Below are 22,776 nucleotides of genomic sequence, written 5' to 3' on the forward strand. Positions count from 1 at the left end.
ATGTATGTATGTATGTATGTATGTATGTATTAAAGAGTCATTGGTTTGGATGCACTTAAGCTCTTACCTTGATCTAGTAAAAAATATTTAGACTGATAGCTCTAATTTCATTTCCGATGCAAGTTCTTTTTATAATGAATGCTTATGAAATGTCAGTAATATTATCGCATACTATTCTTTGCATGTTTAAAGCCTGTTAACGTCTGTCAGTAAGGTTTCGTGTCTCGACATGCTTTCAAGCACTTTCCATCAAGCGACTTCTGCCCTTTAAACGGCTCTATATTACTCGGCGGACAAATATTAGGCATATAAATATTATTATCACGTTGAAAATATCGTTTACCAACAGAAAGAATTAAATATGTTATTAGTCATACTTTAGATTTTGGGGTGTTTTCCTATCATACGCTCGTGATGATATTACAAGATTTTTTTTACTTACAAGTCCCAAATAATAGATATAGCTTCTGAACTTTAAAAAAAAATGATAGCGTGGGTAGTATGCAGATCAATTTGTCTCTAGAATGTTCTGTTTTGGAATTTCAGTACTTATGTTCTCCATAACTCATTTATTCTCGAAGCGATATTAAGGAATAAAAATTGTGAAGTTGCAAGACAAAGGGTTTTTGTTTCTCTCTTCAGCTTAGCACCTACGACTATCTGCCTATAACCTTAATGGGTGAAAATAAATTAATTTTATAATTCAGTCAAGAAGTGAAATCAATGTTACTCCGTCAGCAAAATTTCTAATTTGCCACTTTGATAGAAATAAGGGAAAAAGCCACAGAACCCCGAATAACCTATAATATTTGTGATAAATATATGTTTGCCAGTAGCACGGACTCGAAATGGTATCCCTGGGCCACATATCAAACTAACAATATGCCACCGTAAACTACTGATCAGCGGGGCGCAGTACTTAACAATAAAACATTGTATCATTTACCAACCGTTGTCATAATACCGCTCGCCACTACGTCATAGTCATTGGCGAAGAGAGGAATAGTGTTGTCAGCAAGATGAACCTGCCGGTAAATGTCAAGGACGTAATCAAAGTCCCCGGTGTGCTGCTGGAAAAACCACCCATGGAGGTTCTCGTTGTTTACATCCCAGGCCTCCACGCTGAAAATGACTGACTGAATCAACCGGTTGACCAGTTTATCTATCTATCTATCTATCTATCTATTTAAAAACCTGACAGTTGATGAGCTAGCCTTCTTTTGAAAAAGGCAATAGATCCATGTCTTTTGAAAATTAAGCCCACAAAAACAAATGCACAAAAGCCAGAATAACATCCTAATTTTCCTTCACATTATAAGTTGTTATTGTTGCGACTCCATTGTCTTAGACTATCTAACAGATAATAAATGAAATCAACTAGTTTAGTAAAATCAACAAATAATATTTATTTCCTTAGGATACAAAGTTGATATTAAAATGACACTATACAACATTGCCAATTAAATCGCAAATAATCCTTTTTTTATCTTAAGTCCAAAAATATAAAATGAGTTCCAATATTGAACGAGCTGATGCACCGATAGTCTGGAGTGTGCTGATATACCAATAGTCTTGATGTATAACATTGATACTATCTGAAATGTCTTTAAATAAATTCACAATAACTAAGAAATGGTGTTTTATTACAAAATCCAATCAGCATTTTGTAATTCCAATGATAAGTTTAATGATTCCTTTCAAATTACATCTGAACACAACTAGAAACTCTAATCATAGATTCATGAATACCGATATGAAATGGGAAGGAATAAATGTTTACCTAGTCTCTGTTATATATAGATAGCCATATGATGAAACAGGATGCCACGCATGTGGATCATTTCAAATGGACAAGTTTTATACAGGGTCAGGTCTTGAAATTAAATTTAAGTAAACAACATGCAAACATCAGACAGACAAAACCCTCAACCATAACAAGTCAGGTACACAAACTCTATCCTCAATCATGAACAAAGATAATGCTCACAATATAACTTATACATAGCTCTATTCATGTCTAAAATATTTTGGACAAAACTGAGTGTAGTTTGACCATTGTATTCGGTTAACCGCCAGATTATTAGCACCCCAACAGCGATTTTAAAAATGAGAAGCATCAATGATGTACAAATTGCACAAAACTTAGTATCTTCATTCATCAGTTTATAGTTTCCAAATTAATTTCCAGAGTGTCACTAACACTGTCCTCTTGACGTTAAAACCAAACGGAATTTTCTTTAGTGACACGATTGCTATTTTGCGTGGGCGATTTTATTTCGTTTTATTCACAAACAGATGTGATGTAGTTCGCCGTCTTTGTTAAGTTCTAAATGTCTCCGTTAATGTCAGTAACTCTAAGAGTTAGTTTGCCTTTGAGCACATGTACCTTTTTACTTTTTCCAATCTTTTTCAGTGATATTAAAACTATTATTTTGCAAATATTGGATACAGACGAATTAGTATTTACTTAAAATGGACTGTTCTTAAAACCGTAAAAGGACTGCGTGCAATCTGTATGGTTGTTTACACCGATAGCTTCCCATTGGTTTGAAATGCGAACAAGATGACAATGTTAAGGTCCACCTGGTGCCAATCATGCTAGAAATTATAAAATGGTGAATGAAACGACTGTGTTATGTGCATTTAGTTTCAATATCCATGATGCTTTTTTGTCTCTAAAATCTGTTGTAGGTCGGTAGAAACAAACGGGATGTCAAGAAAACACTATAATTAGCAGACTTCATTTTAAGATATTATTATACTATTGGATCATATATTTATTCAGTTAATATCGATGAATAATGTTGACCACGTTCACAACTGATATTCCACCAATGCTCCATCTACCATTTAACTATCATTAGCAGATTACATCATGTTTATGTTGCTTGTTTATTTAGACATGGTTAGCATTGCATTCGTTACCGTTATTCATAAGCATATCACGTGTATTGTTATGTATATTTGATTTAATTTATATTTGATTTAATCATTTTATTCAATTGTCTTAAGTTTTTGAAAAAGTTATTTTTAATATCATTACATGTCAGTGTAATGTAATTTTATGTACTAAGAATTTGACAATTTCTAGAAAATTCAGTTTGACCGGAATCTTTTTATAAATAACTAATAATAGAAACATTGTTTCTAGTTTTACCTTAGTTCCCGATATTGATTTAGAAATCACTGAGACAACTAAACAACTTTTATTTTTATTTTATTTTCAGAGTACAATGATTGGTTTTTATCAAGGTCATACCGGGAGTACATAATTTTATATGTAAACAGCCTCTATTTTGCAATTCTGGGTTTTTCGAACTAGCGCTGTATTCAGGTTTCATACCGGTGTCTCTATAGAAATTAAGGAGTTGGGGTTTCATACTGGAAAGTGTGAGTTTGTAACCAGTTGGAGTTATATTTTAATCTTTCTTCAAATTATTTGGATACTAAAATATTAATTCTTTTTCCTGGAAATATTTGAGTGCTCATACTGAATTCTTGGACAAAGACATTTATTTAAATTTTATTCGGAAATTCAAACACCGGAGTATTGTTTGTGGATCAAAAAAGAACTGTAGACATTAGAACTTTTCATTACTAGGTCTTCTAAAATTTGATTCGTGGATTATTCTTGGATTATTTTTAGATTTGATTCTTAAAACCGTAAGTTCTTATTTTTCATTTGTACTGTGTTTTTACAGGGAAATGAATTATTTGTTAAGTTGTTCAAAGCTTGTAGTTTTCACTTTTTCTTTTGATACTGTTTATAAGTGTCTAACACATAACATAAGAGTATAAGACATGTAACTTACTCATTAGCGCAATATTATCACCGGTATGTTGATGCTGACTGGCATATTACTAATATAACATATGTTATCTACTCGATAGTATCTCATTAGTATAGCATGTGCTACTAATTCATTAGTATATTAATCAAACCTGCACATTAGCAAATCATTTGCATATCACATATCATCAAGTTACTTCCCCTTTATATCCCTGTTAAAGGCTCCTGGCTCCCATTTCCTCGGCAGACAGTCAATAATGTTTATATGTACCGTCAAAACCATATAGGGCCCAAACAAAAATATACGTGAGCATAATCATTGAAATCTCATTAGCATAGCTTGTGTGACCTATATTTTTACTATATTAGCGGTGTAGCAATGTTTCACACTTCATCCAATATCAACTCCTCCAAAATTGTACAACATTTTCAAAAGACATCAAACAAAATATAGGAAACCTCTGTCAAAGTCTGCTTCTCAATTTTATGCAGAAAAATGTGTAAAATACACCAGAATTCCCTCTGGTTCACGGTTAAGAATGGATTGCAATAACAGAGAGAGAGAGATGATGATGAGGGAGATCCGGCCACCCATTGGCATATCAATTACATGTAATGTAAATCTTTATTAGCCAAAAACGATAATTGCGCAAATTCTTTGTATATACGACAGTTTTTCAATAAACTTGGATAGAACATTTTGAGGTTATTACGAATTAAGATTGTACATGGTACATTGTGGCAACCATAAAGAACGTCAGAGCCATTCAGACAAGCCAGATGGCTATATTTCAGCTTGAGGGTGATTAATGCAACAAGTATGCATATCAAGAAATAGGTCAGAAAGCAAGTGTTAGTTTCGACCTATTAACGCTTAACTGACAACCATAAGGAATCAGAGATCCATTTATTTTATGACTTCGACAAACAGTCAATAAACAGTGAATGCCTCTCAAAATTATTCTGATTTTTATGCCTAGTGCCGACGTCAGTGTCTAAAATAAATAATATGTCTTGGAGCATCTGAACCTGTAACTAAATATACGTGATCTATCAGTCGTGAAAGATATATGTTAAGAAAAACTTCATTAGTTTAGGGATCTATTTCACATTAGGCATTACCATTGTAATAGCAAAAATGTTAAATGAATTAAAAAAAGATATTACAATAAACACTTACAGCCCCTTTACCTTGGGAACCACTCCGTTTATTCTCTCGGTCACTGCCTGTTTTAAGTCATTCCCATGCAGCTCTTGCACCCATTTAGCATTAAATTGATCAACTGACCATAACACGCAGTGAGCCCGCACTTTGAGCCTAAAGAGCAATAGACATAGAAGATGTATGTATTTATTTATTTATTTGATAAATAGATTGGCTGTTTGATTTTCTCAATCGTGAAAGCATGATGGACGCACATTTCCCTCACGCAGCTATGACTGGTAAATAAGAAATGAAATGATCTACAGCGTGTATTCGTTGCCAATCCTATGAAAAATATTCATTTTCAATATCATTAATTTCAATGTTGTTTGTTGAAAGGGCAAGACGGTATTCCACCATCGATCCTACAACTCTTTATCGGTTCTATGCACTGCACAAATTTAAAATTACACCAGAAGTGTCGTTTGGATAATTTGGTTTGATTTTGTTTTGTCTCATTACCTTGACCGTTTAGCCACTCACTCACTTACCCATGACTTTTCAACTCGTGTATTGCTCGAAGAGGTTTGTCGTAGTCGATGTGATGCTGCAACAAGAATGTATTTATTTTTAAATGAACATAACATAGAAGTTACAGTTTTTGTTTCAAATAGTGACAGTGTAATTATTATGTAGTACCACATCTTAAGGTTTGGTTTAAATTGTCAACGAACGCGTTTTGTAGCATGTTATAAATAGGTGTCTTGTCCTAAATAAGTTGACAAAATTATGTTTTCTCTTCGATGAGCGAAAGGCCCATGTACCACGACGTTTCAAATATCGCAAAAACTATTAGGCTAGATGCTAACTTAACTGCACATTATTTTTGGCGATATCCATTTGAAATACTAGGCCAGCTTTAATGAGAGTCAATTAACACTAGGATCCGAAGTCTATATCAATGATCTATTGGTAGTACCGTGAGCTGACATGGCCTCAAATTGGTCAAAAATGACTCAAACCAGAATTGACATTACACCAGCTTTGAAATGGGTAGCTAAGAACTTTAACGGGAATTTAACTGTCAGCAATAGTTTGTGGATATGGGTGTCTATGGCCTCTAACGGGAAATGTAATGTTGAAAATGTCCATTGTTTGAAAAGATGTCTCTATGACCTCTAGAGACCCCAGGTGGCCTACAAATCACTAATATCTCACTTCCGCATTCGTTGATTCGTGTCAGGAGCTCAGTCAAAGTGAGTATCAAAGTGAGTATCTTAGAAAGTTTGTCAGTAACTTCCCGTGAGTTGGTGGTTCTCCCAGGTGTTTTCGAGGGTTCTTCATCCATCAAATATACTGGACGCGATGTATAGCCTATCATGTGCAGAAAAAAGAAACCAGTAGCAACAACAACTGTATGGCCTCAAACGTGAGTTTGAAAGTGAGGCAATTAGTTTCAAAATATATCCTTTGGGTCCCTATGACCTCTAATGGGAATTGTAATCTTAAAATTACACCTAATAGAGAGTAAGCCGTTTGGACTGCCGTTTGAACTGCCCAAACCCCAATCACCTACTAAATAACACCCAGTCGCTCTAGTAACCAATACGTGTTGTAATGACTAACACACACTCATCTGCTAACCAAAACCATACACTCGCTAAGCTGCGAATGGAGTAGAATGTAAATCAAGGTTGATGAATGCCTTGAGCTCCGTGAACCATATTTTTCCTTCCACTCTGTCCTGGAGGTGATTCATCTTCGGTAATGTCACCCAATCAGAATGTAGGGACAACGTTATCATCCTCAATTTTGAACGCTGTAGAGCATATCACGTGACCTTAATATCCTGTGATTTAAAAAAAAGGGGATAAAACTAGGTAGCGGACAGTAGATTGTTCAGGTCTGATGTGATTGGATTAAGTTTTAGTTGTTGTTGGAGAAAAAGACATACACACATAAAAGCATACACTTTGGAATATGAGCGATATATATATTTCTTAGAGATTTGAGTAGCTCTTAAAAGGGCCGTTGCATGATGACCTGAATCAAGTATCATGTCGATATTCAATGTACCTCTCAGGCCGAGTTAGATTAGCAGGGAAATACATCTAAGTGTATGTGATTGTTCGTTTTTCTAACATATCCAGTGAAAGAGATCCATGACTTGAACCTATTAGGCAATTCTTGATCTTTTCTAAATGGATTGTGGATTCTAGATGTTTTTCATTAATACCCGAACATATTTTTTTTCTTGTCGAATTGACAACGAATTGTATGACAGGAGAAAACGCCAATTGATAAACATAAGCTATGATTTCAAGTAGTGGTGTACGAACTGTTTCAGAGGGAAATGAAGCTTCCAGGTATTCATTTTCACGTGATATATAATGAGTTCAGACCTGACATTTTCTTAAAATAAGCTGTCAAGTAAATAGTTAAATTGGAAGTAAAATAAACAACTACATCCGCTCGCTTGCGACAGAGTTTCGGTGGATTCGGTCTCCGAAAAAGTCAATGAATGTAGGGAATCGTCACTCAAGTCTTTATAATCCTCTTTCAAGATTTTCTCTTCTGAGACGAATGTGTCCATGGTTCTTCTAAATACTTTTCTTGTTGACTTCGTATCAAATATTTCTTTCATTGCACTTTACTAGGATGATCGATGTGACAGCCCTAAGAATAATCTCTGGTTAGGACTCTTTCAGCCATGTGTCGACCAAAACAGGAGATTATGTGGTATTCTTGTTTTTGACATAGTGACATTTTAACTGAATATTTCTTCTCTTGTTCACTTGCGGTATGTTAGTGCTGCTCTGGATGGTAAGCATCATCTTCGCTTGTGTCATGGCTTAGTGTTCCAACTGTCGATTTCCTGAGTGTTACCAAGTCTGCATATTAGATCACGTTCACTGTGTTTACAAGAGCAACAGTAAACTGACGTTGCATAGTTGGCCTGAAAACTATGGGGTGGAAAGTCTCTCGTCGCTGTCTTGGTCTGGATCAAAACCCCACGAAGCATATCTTCCTTCATAGTTGTCTTAGGAAATATGGTGGGTACTGTTGTTTCTAAATTGTAATTTGGCTTCTAACAGAGACAAAATAAATATCAAGTAATGCTTCCGGGAAAGGTTAGGTCTGGCACACAATGTTTGGTCATCTCGGTGGCCTTCTGTCCCGTACTGTACATGTTCAAATGTTGAACTCGAAAGGAGTTTAATCAATAGTTCTGTCGAGGAAGGCCATTGCTGACGATGCTAATAAACAAGCTTTCAGGCAGTTAACCTCGTTAGACATGATGTTTTATCTTGGGTCTGATTTCATAGGCAAAGTGATGGTTTTGACTTCCACTCGAGTCTTTCTTCTTCGATGACAGTTTCATACCAGTTGACAGTTGCTAAAAATTTAAGTGCTACTATAATTGACTTTCGGACATAGATCCATACATTCATTAAATGTATTGTCGCGCAAGCACATGTCCAAGTGCACAGGATCGATCATTTCTAAACATCTTCCATCTTGTGTGTGATTTATTTTGGGTGTTTGCTAAATCGAATATTGTGAGGATCGTTACCTTCTGTCAACTTTGTACTGTTGTAGGTTTCCAATGTGTCTGGTTTCCATGCCAATGAAGCACACACACGTGTGCTTAGGTACATTTCTCTTTGGCAAGAAATCCTCGAGGTAAGCGAAGTAAATGTTAGTGTCAATGTGCTGTGACCAGTTTATTGTTCACATATAAGTTCACTTCGTTGAACAATAAATGCGACTGGAGCTACTCTGGCATCGACGCCTAGATTGTTGTTACTCGTGTTGAGAACTTTGACTCTCCAGTACAGCATGACGCGTAACCATTACGTTCGACGTATGTGTTAGACTCGCCATACATTGTTGAACGCGAATGAATTGGATTTTAATTAGTGTCCATTCGACAACGGTCGGACAGAAATGTCAGTGTAAGGTTATGAAAGATGTAAATGACGATACCTAAGACAAACCAGGAAACTTTTAGGAAGAATTAAACCATTCATAATAGGTACTAAATAATATTTTACAAAGTAGTTATTTAAAGAGGCAGATTAGAGATGATTATTCTGACTTCGATGTTAGTGGTAAAAACGTTTGGCGAGAAAAGAAAGTAACCCTGATTAACTGAAGCAAACGAGTCGGGTGTGGATTCCCAGACGGAATCCGGTCCTTTAAGAAATTTCCCTGTCGAATATAGTCAATCTAGGTTTCCGATGCATTCAAAAATTTAGCTCCGAGAAATAGAACAAGTACTTTTCTCATTATATTGTCCTATGGACGTATGTTGGAAAGTGAGGGACACGAAAGGAAAGGATTCGACTTCACTGAAAGGAGCGAGTCTCGTATAATGCACATGGTTAGTCTTAATTGTATACAATATATGTTCATTGCTATGTTTTTAATTATATGTTGAATTTATTCATTTTAAATTTTTGCATGAGTTTCCCTATATTCCAGAAGTAATTGGTTGCATGCATTTGTTCTTAAATGATATATGACTCGTGTTTTATATCAATGAGTTTGAATTTAGTTGTTTTGTATATAATAGAAATAGTGTATCATAAAGGTTTCATTTGGAACATTTGTGATCGCAAGAAAAGAAAATAAACCTGACACGTATTTAGATTGGGTATTATACTTTTATTTTTGAAGGAAACACTTGCTCCATACTGCACTGCACAGTGGAAAAATCGCAGTCTACAACCAAGACAGGCGTGAGAAAGAGAGGCGAGAAAGTAACAATACCTATCAGAAACAGTGATTTGGTAAAGACTGGAGGCACCAGATGATGCTGACATGCGGGCAATTTGACTTCGATCAGTCACTCAATCATAAGATGATATTTTCTTAACGTTATCACAGAACGGCTAATTTAATTTTGCATACATTTAGTAGCTCTATCAAGAAAAGAAAGTGCATCATTCAAATATCAGGTTCAAGTTCATTTTGTTTATGTAATTGATTAAATTGTTATCTTTTCCATACAGAGGGCTCATGTTCTTCTAATCTATATCTCTGGTCAGTTTCAGTTATTCCATCCATTAGTCTCATGTTCTATTTATTGTTTACTCGTTCCGGGTAATTACACTAGTCTTTTTTCTATTACATAATGATAACCAATACCCATAAGGAGAGTGGGATCTCACTAATCATTTCACCACCTCTTAGTGGCAATGCAAACACATTGACTATACTTTTAAGCATTCACAATGATCTCAATGGATAATTTTCTTTTAGTAAGAAAAAAAGTCAAAATTTCTTACCGTTGTTTCTGGTTATGAGGTTTGGACAGGTTTTGACGCCTCTTTTTAACTTGTCCTTGCTGTGGCATATATTAGGAATTATCGTCTTGGCCAGGAGTGTAAAGTTAGTTTATCGGTGTGTCTGGAGATCCAGTTCATTTCCTATCTTAATCAGCAGTTTTTCCTGTTTTTATCAAGGCTTAATTAGTATGTGTTGATCTGAGAGCGCCATTTGGAGAAAGTCATTATCTCCTTTCCTGAAGGCTGTATCTTTTTTATCACTTGCAATCCTTCAATCCTGGAGTTGCCGTTTGTTTTAAGATTGGTGCTACCAAGAGTGCCTTCTTTCCTGGGCATTACTTGAAACGTAGGCAAGTAAAAAATGCTTTCAACACTTCTTGTTTCATATCTGACAATTTATACGCAAGGGGCGGCGAGGTAGGGGTAGGAGGTCATGTCCACACTCTTGTTGCGTTACATGAGACAATTCTGTGTCCCAGATGAATACATTGCCTTTGTGAAAAGTGAGGGTGTTTTCATGGTGACCCACTCCCTGCTTAATACTTCTCTTGTCTGGTCTCCGACGTTCTGAACAGTTGATGAAACAACTGATGCCCCAATGGTACGATTCACTGTAAGCTTTAACTAGACATTGTATTGCGTCGATGTATTTGACAGTATATTAATGTGTAAATGTGTTAATGTGTAACACGTTCTTTCAAATATGCATTTGAGAGTATGTTAATGTGTATAATATTAAAACATACATTTTACAAAAATTCTTTGAATATGTTCCACGACACTGGGATTAGGTTCAGGATAATCAAGTGCTGAAGAAATGTATGGGCCATTTTTCAGTTCTTATTTTGAAGCTATGTTCAGAAATAGGATGTTTGTGTATTATTGTCATTAGAGCAGGTGTCATCCAAACGGTTGCAAGAAGATTTTAATGCTCAAGCTCTGAACTAAACGTCAAAGAACTACCTAAGCCGATTTTAAAAACACATCAAAGCTATTGAGACATCGGTTAAATTGGTTTATCATTACTGATCAATTCCTGCAAATTTCGTTTCACGAACTTAAAGCTTTTCGTCGAATCAGTTTGTGTAATGTACACGTTGATTGTTCTTGTAACAATTGCAGCTTATCTTGCAGACGCATAGTTCTGAACTTGCGATTAGCTGCACGATACAAGTTTCTGAATTTCACCGTAGCAAGCGACATGAACATGGTTGTAATATATGTTGGCTAAATGTTGTTCTTTGCTGCTAAGTATGTCATCCACTGCTCGATACACCTCTTGGATTGTAACCCTTGATAAATCCAACGAGCAATGAAGTTTCCATAACAGTAATCGGTTGTTTTCTTTTTGTTGTTTTCTTTTTCACTTCAGACTTCCCATTGTTTGTGTCTGCTGAAGAGGGTATCGACAAAATCTTTTTGTACCATATGTTTTCATTTCCGATCGAATTGAAGCATGGTAAGTCTCAATAATTTTTGCCATACAGGGTGAAGTTGTTTGAAAAGAATGTGCTATCCGAGTAAGTTTAGCCTTAAGATGAGTATGTTTGATCCATCAACGACTATAACTCTTGTTGTAAATGTGTCATGTCGGTGAAATTAGGATTAGGAGGTAAGTGCGGTATCTGTTTTGCAATGAACTAATGCTAATTGTCGTCTTTCCATATGACCCAGGGGTACAATTGTAGTGTCTTTACAGAAACATTTGTCATTTGTATCTTCACTTTAAAGCTCCTCCTCGAAGAGTCCCAGCACTATCACCTAACAAGAGAGGAACAAAATTAACAATATCAGTATGGGAAAAATTCATCCTCGTTGAACGAGGACATTTTGTGACAGACTGGTATTGGTTTTTTCAACATTTTGGCCAAGAAGGTGGCGATGTCATCCAAAGTCTATGTTTCTGTATTTAGGATGAAGGAACTGTTCCACTGAAACATTCAAATAAAGTTCACACACCACATCGATAATTTCTTTCGGTGTTTTTTTTTAATGAGCTCCAAATGTTTAGATAAAAGGGAAGGGATAGCCTATTTAATTTTCCATTTTTGGAAGACATTTTTGGATAATGGTGTGAAGTTGGAGAAAACATCTTTGTTCAGGGAAAATGTAATGAATCTTATTCGATATATGTTCTTCTTCTTTTATGTTACAATTGTCTCCAATTGATGGCAATTACCCGTAGAAAATTACTTTAGGCAGCACTTGACCAAGTGGTATTTTCACCCGACTGAATTGTGTAAGTTCTTTTTTGGCCAAAACCAGTCAACTTTGTAACATGCCTGGTCTGTCTTGTTTTGTCTTAGCGGATGCCATTTTGCGTCTACAGCCGGAGCGTTAGATCAAGAGGTTGACGGAGAAGAAGTACATGTTGAGATGGATGTCCGTTCGTTTTCAGAAGATTGGAAACAAATTATTAAATAATATGAGCTTACATCGTTAATAACAGAAGAAAAGTGGATACGAACACATGTCGAGGTTTTCGTACTAGCTGCATTGCCTCTTCTTCTAGAGTGGGTTCTTTTTCTTTCAGTTTCCTTCTGGGATATGTAGAAAATGCATTCGATTCTATTCTTTTCTTTCTTTTCTTCTCAAGATTTAGCGTTTGATTTGTATGGCTTCGAAAGAAGGATTTCTACCATTGTGTATCTTTGTATGGAATTTTTAAAATTTTGGACAAGATATTAAAAGAACACAAATATACATTAACAAATTAACTCACAATACTGTAACCCCCAGTATAAGAAACATCCACTGCAGGCGCATCCCAACACAATGCATTCATTTCAGCCCTGTCATGCAGTAACTGCACTATTCTGAACTTGTAAATCGTAAAAGTGCTCACAGAGTGACCTCAGACGGAACCAAGTTACATGTGTTCTGATTGGTCGAATCTACAAATCAAGTTCGATCTGCTCTCTCTCTCTATATATGCTTTCACCATCTGTGTCATCATTTCGCAAGACAAGTCAAGATGAGAACAAACTTGGGATTATCGAATAGTAATTCCAGTATGCTCTTCATTCTAGAATATCTTACGTGTATCAAATAATTGGGGACCATCACGAACGTCACATGCACGGCTATTTAGCATAGACCATTGCGTGTGGACAGGCAAGGGTTCCTCAAAATTCTAATTGTCTAAGGATCTTTAGTAACGGGAAACCCGAGAAGAGGAAGTGAAACAGTACCACCTGTGTTAATCATCTTTCATTAAACATCACAACGCCCTTTATCAGGGTTACTCGGTTCTGTTAGGAAAGACATACTACTTAATTAGTGCCAATCTATTCGTGTTTCAAGTTCGAATTGTTCTTTAGTGTGATAGTATGATTTTGTGGATAGTTTGTTTAATAGTATGCTTGTACATGTGTGAGTACATCTACTATTGTGTTTGATAGTTTGTTCATGTGTGCATAGTATGTGTATTTGTACTCCTAGCCCCTTGTGTCTAATAATGTGTGATTTCATAACCCTTTTTAAACACCTAATTCGCTGATTAGTATGTGTGGGGTGTTGGTCACTGCAACGGAAAGTTGCTTGGTAGATGACTGAATGTTTGGTAATCTTTTTATTAGTTAGTAGATGACTAATGTCGTGGTAAATAAATGATTGCATATTGTTCAGTATGTGACTGAGAATTGACCAGTCTAAATGGCGTACTTGTTAGTAGTAGTTTTAAAATTACGCCTCCCGTGAGAGGCCATATAGACCCAATGGATAATTTTGAAACCAAAAAGTATAACCACGTTGTTGAATTCACGTTATATATCATATAGGCCCATTTCAATCAGGCTGTAATATCAATTTTCGTTAAAGGCCGAATAGTCCAATTTGAGAAAATATTAACAAATTTATTACTAGTATCATAATAAGAAGAAGATGCTTCTCCATTATCTTGTTTTTAAATTCTGTCCTACACTTTGACAATATCGATATAACTGTGGACTTGCAATTAAATATTTGCACCGTTGTTTATTATTTATTTGTGTTTATTTCTTTTGCATGACTTGTAAAAACAACACAAAGAATGTGCATCTTTTAAGTCCCGGTGCGGAACTATATTTTAGTATAGTCCTTCTCCTAAGTTCAGATCCTAATGGGTAATCATATAAACCTCTGTAAACGTCTCACACAGTCGAGATTGCAAATCAAATGTTATTTTATAGTTACAGTCGAGCATTAATCTCTATCTTCCCACCTTTTTTCCCTCTGCCTCTCTCCCAGTTATCTACCTCAATGTATGTATGTATGTATGTATGTATGTATGTGTGTGTGTGTGTGTGTGTGTGTGTGTGTATGACATGTATGTATGTAGGTAGGTAGGTATGTAGGTAGGTATGTAGGTATATTTCTGTTTTGGGTTCCATATATACCCAAACAGTATTTATATTGCAGGTCTTGATATGGAAAGCATTACATAAATTAGCTGATTACTACGTTACCCTCATTTTACGAAACATTTGAAAACTCCACATGGGTCATTACCCTCTGCCCTTCCATAAGCTGCCACTTGAGCGCGTTTTCCAGGACTGCCCAGTTGAAATGTTTATATATAAAATCTCTATAACGGGCGTCGCCAGTCAGTAGTAAGTCCGCAGACACTGCTGTGCCGAACGGGAAAGCGTGCTTTGTCTGGATGACCTAGCGTAGAAATGAAAAACACGAAGCTCTAAGTGCTTTTTTCATTTGAAATTTTGTAAGTCTTTTGGAGAACAAGACTTTCTGAGTAAGTACAATGAAAAGAGAATGGAATATTATTAGAAATATATCTATTAAAGAACTGAAATGAATTTAACCTCGTAATGAGATCACGCACATATATAGTACAACTCATGCTTGTCATTTATTATTTCACTACCATTTCAGCAATGCGTGTTGTCTTTTAGCATGTGATTATACATGGTATTAAATAACAATTTTTCGCGTTATTTCGACATTTTTTGACTCATTCGTTTAAAGGTTGTATCCATTACAAACCGGTCGCGCACTGAAATGCCACAATGAAAGCTGCGCATGAAACAAATCGTCCAACACTGTTATGAGGTATCATTAGACGTGACGTCAACGCTAAGTTTAGTACGTTGCTACCATTGCAAAAATCCAGAGCGATCAATAATTTTTGTATATGTTTTTATATGTTTTTGATGACACTATTAGCATTCCATTTTAGTTATGAAGGGTATATATATATATATATATATATATATATATATATATATATATATATATATATATATATATATATATATATATATATATATATATAATGTGTGTGTGTGTGTGAAAGGAAAATGACCTTCGTAACGTTAAATGATTTAAGAACTACAAGCATCCTATTTAGATATCCAAAGTGTTTTGCAAAATTCATATATATGTATGTATATATATATATATATATATATATATATATATATATATATATATATATATATATATATATATATTGGAATTTTGTCAAACATTTGGGATATCTGTACATATAGAATATAACTATTTTACAGTTAGGCTTCTGGAAAATTAGTATATAATAATTAATGAATGATGAAAAGAGTATTATTTTCCTCCGTAGAGCATGTGACAATGATTTTGTAAACCAATATTCGACCCAACATTTATGGTCTTAAAATAGGTTGTCGAAGATATGAAACTGGTTAGAGAAAATCAGATAAAGTTAGAATCTGGTATGCCTGAGGATAATGCAGTTATATTACAAATTTAAAGATCTGTGTGATGCTATGAGTTCCCGTATTTGTATAATGACGTCAATGAACACCTTATACATTTATGAAAAGGTAGATGCTCAAAAACCTAGTTTCATATCTGCACTTAAAAGAAGGTGTTGTTCCAGAGTGCAAAGTAGTGATTATGTAAAAGTTTTGTAGAGAGATTTCCGTTTATCTGGACACCAAAGGATGTCACGAACACGAATATAAATAGTTGCATACCTCGATCTGGACCAGCGAGGCGTCGATGTGACCATCTGCCGTCACCCTGTAAATACATTCACAGCATATAGGCTTTATCCAAACTATTTCAATCTTATGCTTTCAACTGTTTAAAGATACATTTTAAATTCATTGTGTACAGCATCTGAATAGCAAAGTTCATAATAAATACCTATTAGTGCTATATTAGAAAGATTACGTCATTTTTATTTAGCTAATCTGCGAATTATGCATGCATCTACCTTGAGAAAGATCAGGTTTATTCTTACAACTGTGTTTGAAGGTGGTATGTTGTCTACCTGGTGGTAAAAATGACTATATGTTCCTTTTGCTTATCAAATAAGAATAATCCACTATACAAACTTTTATTTATAAAAGAGCAACAAAGCAACAAAACTGAAGTTTTTAAAAACAAACAAATAAACTAACAAAAAAGAGGCAAACATGATACACCTTGGCTTTCCTCTGTCAATCCATTTAGTGTTTTAGTTTGAGCACATGAATACATCCCTCTTCAACAACGGTTGTAAATTTTGAATTAAAAAACTAAAATAACAGACATGCAGGCGGGGATCACTTAGTCATGTGGTCAATAGATACCTGACCAATAGAATACAAACGAAGTTTATGATATGTCCTACCTAAGATGCATCGTCTGTTTTCGGTTACTGTTGATGACGTTGTCAGCTTCCGCTTTCCAGTGGGTATTCTCAGGCAATTCCGTGAGGGAAGCAGAATCCATCAAGAAATCTATACCAGGGTCTAAGCCTTCTGTGTAAATTCGACTGGATTTGATTCCTTTTCAAGGAAATAGAGTTTTTTAAAATGAAGCGCCTTGATTATGATACCTATTGGTCGCTTTTAGAACAAGGTCGAAGTTGCAATCTCAATATGACCCGTTTTATGTAACATAAGACTTAAAAATGGCATCGTATACTAATACTCAACACCAAATTATTTTACGAGTTTTCGCCATGCAGAGCTTCCTAACCTTGGAGATTTAAAGCTACTGTTGTGAATGTTGATAATAATACTACCCATAATTTTACTTGGAAGGCAGATGACAGTATTTATTGATATAAAGTTGTTACATATATCTGATTTAATTCATATTTATTTTAATTTAATTGTTTGTCAGTTTTAAATTTTTTATTCTACTATATGCTTTTATAATGTAAATTTATTCACTCGAGATGATATTTTTCCAGAAAAGCAATCGACCTGAATCATTCATTCCTAAACATCAGGTGTTGATCTTAAATCTTGACCTTGTTTCAGAATTTGTAGCAACATTCGTAAACAAGTTCTATTTTATTTTAAAACGATTCGTTGTCGTCAGGGTCATTGTTGGTGAACGTGACATAAACACGATCACGTGATTTCGCAATCCCGGTTTTTCCATTACTACGCATTTGTTAGTTTTAATATAGATGCTTTGATATAGATTTCTCCGTTTGGGCTTTTTACATTGATGTCAAGTTATTTTGTTGTAGCCATATTTTGAGTTATAATTTTCTTCAGATCAGTTGGATTTCAAAAGGATTAATTCTTTTTTTCTCTGGAAATATTTTGAGGAGCGCTCACACAGAAATTTTGGAAAGACATTGCTTACGAATTTAATTTGGATTTCCAACACCGGAGTGCCATTATTTGTATTTCTACATGGAACTGTAGATAAGCACAGTACTGACTACAGCATACGTCATCGTAATCCATTTTGGATTTTCCATCAGTATTCGAGCATGAAAATATTAAAACATTTATTACTAGGTCTTTTGCAATTTAATTCGTGGATTATTCTTAGATTATTTTTTATTTGATTCTTGAAACCGCAAGTTCTTCTCCTTTTTTCACTTTGACAGAATTTTCCCAGGAAAAAATTATTTGTTAATTTTAGAAAGCTTGTTGTTTTCACTCTTTCTGTGTTACTGTTTATTCGAGCCTAAACACGTAACAAAGTACGCTGGTAAAGGCAAATTTGTGATATATTCACATTTACACGGACCTTTTCGATATAATCATTAACCTACCTACATTGTCCATTTGGAATCATTTACGTTTGAGTGTACCCATCATTACTGCGACTCGGAAAAACGACATATACGTAACGTAATTTGTACGTTTTCGATGAATAATAAAATTATAAATTTCTCATCGTATCTTTCTAAATATCTAAAGACATTCTGACTGAAAATGAACTACATCTTTCATTATCATGGAAGCTAGTTGATATAATTGATCTTTCTTAGATAAGAACGTGCTTGCTGTTTAAGTGGACTCTTCCACCAACTGCGGTATTTCGGTTGCTTTTGCGCCTTTTAAATAAAATGGCTTTCTAAAAATAAAAACATTAATCTAGTTTTGCTTGATTGACAGCCCGAATTTTATTGTGGTGCGTTCTTGTATACCATACATTTTATTCCATCATTATGATTCTTTTTCATTGTTGTTATTAGAGGATCACACAATATTCGTTTCAGAAGAAGTACGATCACATATTTCGGAAAGGCTTATATTGACCAAAGTTTAATAAAAAAAATCTCAAAAACTCCTTTAGTAACATTGCAGTCAGTCTCGTGCCCATTAAGATTTTTGGCAATCGTGTGTGTTCTCCACATAACAACCTTAGCTAGCAAGTCAGGAATGAAGGGGCAAAGCAGTAGCCCCAGTATGTTTGTGTCAGATAACATGTAAATAGGCTAAGGTGGTTTCCAAGGGACAAACGATCTGGTTCCGATTTAAAACCTGTTCTATATTCAAAAGTATCTTAGACCTAATCGATATCAAAATATCATCTGAACAAATTGTTTCACAACCCGTGCGCACCGTGTATAATTTTCAAAACTTTCAAGTAGCTGAGAGTCCATTTTATTTTAGTCAATAACAAAGGGGTTTCCCAAAAGCTAAGCAAAAACAACTGGACTAATTGAATGTGTGTTCTTAGCTGCTCGATCATTTTACATGGTGATGAAGTGCATACAAAACCTAGATCATTAGTGTCAAATTAGTTTTGGAACTGAATTCAGCTTCGAACATATATCGGGCTACTTACCTTTGTTGGGTGTAATAAAGTCCCCTGATAATTCAATCCAATGCCCTTGCGTTACGGTTGGCTGCTCAGCAATGTGCACATAGTTTTTCGATCCATCTAATATTATAAATTGAAGTTTTAGATTTTATGTCAGTGAAATATGTATGCCAACACGTAATGTATCAGAACATGTAACGTGTAAACACATGTGTTGCATCATAACACGTAACGTATCAGCTGGAATAGGCCAACAACATAGTTGCAGCTGAAGAGCTTCATATGCTAAGACAACTTTTATACAAAGTAATTTCGCGTCGAAGACGAAATAATACATTCTGATACTCTTTTGCGTCTGGTATTATCAAACATTTTTTGACCAGTTAAGGTGTACGTACATTTTAAGAATGTGGAAGAGCAAACACATTTTGAACATTTATAGTAATTTTGCACGAAGACCCCTCTGTTACTATGATATTAGGAACTATAAATTATATTTCATGATCAAAAAGACAAAGACATCTGTAACATTACTGTTAGCATTACTGGTGATAAATGTTGTTATTGATGGTTATAAATATTATCATTATTGTCATTTTTTTATATAGAACGATATAATTATATAATTAAGTTATATTGTTTCACACTTTGATCTTTCCTCGACGACATGGGACTTTTGGAACAGGACATTTCGGCTCAAATTTATGACAAATTGAAGCGCAAAACATGAGCAAGCAACCTATTCACCAACTTGCAACGACAGTACCCAAATAGTCTTGCAATTTATACATTTATGTCTTAAAGTGTGGATAATGTAAATGCTTTAATGTCTTTCAGATTTATCCTCCTTCTTTTCAACTTTGATAAAATGGAGACCCTTGATTTAATTTTAACCGATGGAATGGATGCGATATGAGCCACCCTCCAAGGATAGCCAGGCTGAACAATTGATCAATACCCGGTGTGTAGATATGCTTAACTTGCGGAGAGGTTCTGCGTGCGTTCAGGTGTGCCTTACTATCAAAAGAAAATGCACATATTTTATGGAACAAAAATAAGTTTTCCAATAATGAAAATATTAAATGGGATTTTTATTAAATTTGCAGCTCATAATTGTGGTTCCGGATTACAACAAAACAACCATTTACCACATACCCAAACAAGGACTTTCGATACATTTTATCTAAAAGTTTACCATCTAACGCACCAATACATGATATTGCCTAATCTATGTAATGTCCTTACGTTAACCTAATACATTGCTTCAATTCAAGTTTTTTGAGTGAGATAAATTAATATCTTTTTAAATGGGGTCCTACGGCATGAAGATAATTGTAATTTGACGAGTTCTAGTTCTGATGCATGTTTCTCATCATAAAATTAAACACTGTAGCAAAGGAAAATACTTTTTCTGGCCGGTAATGCCAACCTGCTCAGATAAGACATGTAGTTTCGACAGAATATCACGAAGTCGTAAAAAGCTGAAACGACGTAATGCACCGGGTTCTCCATTGCTTCAATGCCTAACGAAAAGCTTATTTGTTGAAGAGTAAGATACATTTTTATGTCTTGATGAAGTAAATATAAATCATTCCTTACCGTTAAAGTCGAATTCTACAGACAAATAAGCTTTGGTGAACATTTTTCCATGAGGGTTCTGTAAAAGTTTTGCAAAAGCAGCGGCTTCATATCTGGTGTTCTGTTTTAGCGTCACCCACTGGGATGGGCCCATCCAGTCCTGTGTTCTTAAGTGAAGTCATACAGATTTACTTATTTTACCCTATTTCTAAGCAGCGAAAGATCTTGTACATATAAATACATCACATTTACCTGAACGAAATAAGGTTAATCCGGTGAAAATTTTCATGTCGGTATACTTCAGGTTTGTATTAATTACTTACGTTAGGAAAGCCACTTTTCTATCCTACCATGCTGATAAGAAATATTTCCATTAATATTTATAAAAAATAGAGGATACTTATTAGAGTTAAAACCTCAAAGACTACCGTTACATTTTGCCAAGAGCTAGAAAGAAAATATATGTGAAAAGACATTTATTAGCAAAAGATTCGATGTATTTGAAACTTCGATACTAGTTTATTGCATGATAAGACCAAATCTTTCATTAATATAAAGTTAATTTATTTTCCTGTTTAAATTGACACTCGCTTTATGATAAACAACCCAATATGGAAAAAATAATGAAATAACCTAAAGCCCTCAAGAAAAATGTATTTCAAAAAGACGAAACAAACAAGTACTGTTTTTTTCCTAAATGCGCATTAACCAGTTTCTTGTGAACCATTTTTGTGGATCATAAAAAACTGGTTAATGCTCGTTTACAAGAAAAACTTATAATGTGTAAGTATACATAAATAGCATTACTTAATAATGTTAATTTAATGTAGGAGCATATGAACCTGGTGACACCCCTGATCCGTGAAATGATAACAAGATACCCCTTCTGACCTATGAAACAAAATTTAAAAACGGAGTCTCTTCAACATTATCAACGCTTCTAATGTCGCCAAATTATACGTGTATGCCTCTCTGTCTCGTTCACTCTCTCTTATATATATATATATATATATATATATATATATATATATATATATATATATATATATATATATATATATATATATATATATATATATATATATATATATATATGTGTGTGTGTGTGTGTGTGTGTGTGTGTGTGTGTGTGTGCCTGTGAATTTGTGTGAGACTCGAGTTTCTTTATTTGCCTGCAAATAGCTGTCTTTTGCATTTCTCTTTTAGTACCTTTACAAGTCAACGCCTTACAGCTCAACCTTATGTGTTGGACGCAGGCAATCGAAACTTAATTTTATAAATGCTACTAGAATCAATGTTTTTGTTACATATCTGACAATGTCTCTCTATCTGGATAAGTCTTTCTGTCCTCTGACAGTTGCCCAGGGTAGACATCAGGAATTTCATGTATGAGTGCCAACTTAGAACACAAATTCTTGTTGAGACATCAAAGTTTTGATAAAGTTAGCAGTAAATGATATGTCTTATTCCAAAATTTAAGTCCACGATACAAAACGAAGAAGTTAAAGGAAGAGACCTGAACATAACCCTTTCAATGTGTACGATATAGTACGACTGCGATACGAAGAAACAATTGCGTTTACACACGGTACACAAAAGCTATATGCAATGGCTAATTCCTGATATGGAAAACAGAAGACAGACAACAGAATTTAGGTGTAGTATTATTGTGTAATCATGTTTATTGCTGTTTGCTACATTGACTGACAATTAGAACTGATCCCCGCTTTGTTTCTACAATGTAAATTATTGCATGCCTACCTGCCAGAGGATTTGATTGCATGCTGTCCGCTGTGTTTGTCAGTGGTCAGTTCGCAATGATGAGAGGGACAATTCCAGTTACTCAGGCTCTCTAAATCCGGGTTCTGCAGCAAGTTGGGGGCAGCAGCGGCTACAAGTGCTACACTTAACACATGGACAACATAAAAATCCATCTTCAAGGCTGACATGTAACGCTAAAACACAGTACTTCACCTGGGAGTCAGTATATATGCCAA

The 22,776-nt window shown here is 34.8% G+C and overlaps 1 protein-coding gene across 1 annotated transcript in view; it reads right to left on the bottom strand.

Annotated features, from left to right (window-relative positions):
* The window catches only part of LOC149804557 (uncharacterized), a 32,572-nt gene extending 9,796 nt beyond the window's left edge, over positions 1–22,776 (bottom strand). Inside the window, exons 1-9 of the mRNA XM_089932817.1 lie at positions 22,541–22,776; positions 20,801–20,946; positions 19,226–19,321; positions 16,815–16,971; positions 16,174–16,219; positions 14,714–14,869; positions 5,486–5,541; positions 4,971–5,108; positions 951–1,122 (exon numbers count right to left, since the gene is read on the bottom strand). Coding sequence (XP_089788943.1) covers positions 951–1,122; positions 4,971–5,108; positions 5,486–5,541; positions 14,714–14,869; positions 16,174–16,219; positions 16,815–16,971; positions 19,226–19,321; positions 20,801–20,946; positions 22,541–22,728 — 1,155 coding nt within the window. The 5' untranslated portion in view covers positions 22,729–22,776. The remainder of the gene's footprint in view (positions 1–950; positions 1,123–4,970; positions 5,109–5,485; positions 5,542–14,713; positions 14,870–16,173; positions 16,220–16,814; positions 16,972–19,225; positions 19,322–20,800; positions 20,947–22,540) is intronic.

The sequence above is a fragment of the Sinohyriopsis cumingii genome, chromosome 2 (assembly GCF_028554795.1).
Source record: "Sinohyriopsis cumingii isolate HCF-2022 chromosome 2, ASM2855479v2, whole genome shotgun sequence".
Taxonomy (NCBI): domain Eukaryota; kingdom Metazoa; phylum Mollusca; class Bivalvia; order Unionida; family Unionidae; genus Sinohyriopsis; species Sinohyriopsis cumingii.